The sequence below is a fragment of the Plectropomus leopardus genome, unplaced genomic scaffold, assembly GCF_008729295.1.
Source record: "Plectropomus leopardus isolate mb unplaced genomic scaffold, YSFRI_Pleo_2.0 unplaced_scaffold20271, whole genome shotgun sequence".
NCBI classification, from domain to species: domain Eukaryota; kingdom Metazoa; phylum Chordata; class Actinopteri; order Perciformes; family Serranidae; genus Plectropomus; species Plectropomus leopardus.
This window is the reverse complement of record NW_024621908.1, coordinates 1-2,053: the sequence shown is the minus strand read 5'-3', so window position 1 is coordinate 2,053 and position 2,053 is coordinate 1. Positions and strand designations below refer to the sequence as shown.

Sequence of the window (2,053 nt, the reverse complement as noted above, 5' to 3'; positions counted from 1 at the left end):
AAAACTCAAATGATCAAAGTAAAAACAGAAATAAAATGTGACAGTAAAAAAAGAAAACAAAAACTGGAAAAGTGAAAGAAGAAAAAAGAAAAAAGGAGTGAGTTTTACAGATAAGGGGGGGCTGAACTCCGGCTGAGTCACGGCTGAACTCCGGCTGAACTCCGGCTGAGTCACGGCTGAACTACGGCTGAACTACGGCTGAACTCCGGCTGAACTACGGCTGAAACAGAGGCAGAAAAGTTCAGACTTCAAAGTAAAATCAGCTGAGTGATCAATAATCAAACATTATTTATTACCACAGATCAATAATGTGATCATCAGTTTTGACATTAAAGCACATGACGAAGATACAACTCCAGTTGCTATAGTAACGCCTGCTCTGAGAACCAATCAGAAGGTAAGCTGAGGATCACTTTTTGGCAGCAGACCATCTGCTGTCTTTGTACATACTCTCTGAATGGAGGATCACTTTTTGACGACGGCAGCTCGAGCTCGGTTCAACCTGTCAATCAGCAGGCGGTCGGAGGCGGGGCATCTGGAGAGGACCGCCCCCATCTCGGCCTCGTTCTTGCGTTCGATCGCAGCGTCTGCCGCACCCTCCAGGTCACTGGCAGGAAGAGAAGAAGATGAGGAGCCACCTGATTGGTCAGGTCTCACCTGTGTGATGATGTCACAGGTGCTGTGAGCCTTACCTGATGGACAGGTGAGCTTTGACCTTCTGCTCAGGTGTTACCTTGGAAACGTACTTCTTGGCTTCATACTTGTTATTATTCTTCATGCAAACTTCAACAAACGCCTGGAGAATCATGGGAAATGTAGTTTTATCTTTAAATCTTTTTTTAAAACGGCAGGTGACACGGGGCCGGGTTCTTCTTACCAGGTAGCCAATAGGAGACTTCTTGCTCTTCGAGAACTTCTCTAACTCGTCCCACTCCTCCTTCTCAGCCAGAGACTTCAGTTTTAACCACCAGTACCTGCACAGGTGAGACAGGTAAGACAGGAGAGACAGGCTCGTTAGTCTTACAGGTAACCTGGTGCTTCAGCCAATCACAGCAGAGCGAGCAGTGACATCACCGTTTGTCAGGTACTCTGAAGTCTCTGTAAAGTTGCTCCGCTTGTTTGTGGAGTCCTAACGCCAGCAGAGCCTCCATGGTGGCCTGCACAAACAGGAAGTGACATCAAAGGCTGGCAGGTAACCATTTTTCAAATTAAGAAATAACCTGAAGGAGTTACAATCAAATAAAGTACTTTTATAATACAGTTAAATAAGTACTGTTCTAATAAAGTTAAACAAAGTACTTTTACAAGTAAAATTGAGTACATTTCTAATAAAGTTGAAAAAGTTTTGTTCTGTGTTTGTAAAATTAAATAAAGTACTCTAACAGAAAAAAGTATTTTTTATTATAAATCTATAAAGGTGTTACAATCACCTGTTCCAGGATTTTAACTCTTTGTTTCTCACCTGAAGAGTGAGGCAGCTGAACTACTCACCCTTGTCACCTTTTAGCCCCGCCCCTTTATGTACCTGCAGAGACAGTCCCAGAAGCCCCGCCCCTTTCTCATCATCCAGTTTGCGTTGGAAACGAAGGAGACGCATCTCGTCCTCTGTGGCCTGAAGACGCAATATTTAAATTTGAGACGATTAAAGCCAAAATTACAGAATTTGTTTCCATGTTTGTTTCCTGTCAGGAACAGATTTACCTTCGCAGAAAACTCGTTCTTCGCCTTATTGTATTCATCAACGGCGCTCTGCAGGACGGACAGACGGCTCTCCAACCTCTGCACACACAGAGACACCCTGAGACCCTCCTCTCAGGTGGTGCGACAGGGGACAGGGGACAGGGGACAGGTGACGGGGGATGGGGGAGGTTACCTTCTCTCTGTAGCTGGCGGTGACGTAGTAGTTGGCGAGCTCCTGGTGGTCGTCGTCCTGGTTATACAGATCCTTCAGAGTGTCCTGCTCCTGCAGCTTACAGAACTGAACACAAAACTTTATTAGCACTGTCACACAGGGAACGCAGTACTGCTCTCACAGAGTACTGCGCTAATGAAG

The 2,053-nt window shown here is 45.4% G+C and overlaps 1 protein-coding gene across 1 annotated transcript; it reads right to left on the bottom strand.

Moving 5' to 3' along the window:
• Window positions 1-43: 43 nt before the first annotated feature.
• On the bottom strand, window positions 44-2,029 carry LOC121965503 (vacuolar protein sorting-associated protein 16 homolog; the record flags this gene model as incomplete). The annotated part of the gene is made up of 8 exons (XM_042515643.1): window positions 44-220; window positions 451-607; window positions 693-796; window positions 878-974; window positions 1,075-1,157; window positions 1,526-1,612; window positions 1,702-1,779; window positions 1,874-2,029. Coding segments are annotated over 7 exons (747 nt in total), but the record flags the coding sequence as incomplete, so codon positions are not given.
• Window positions 2,030-2,053: the final 24 nt, after the last annotated feature.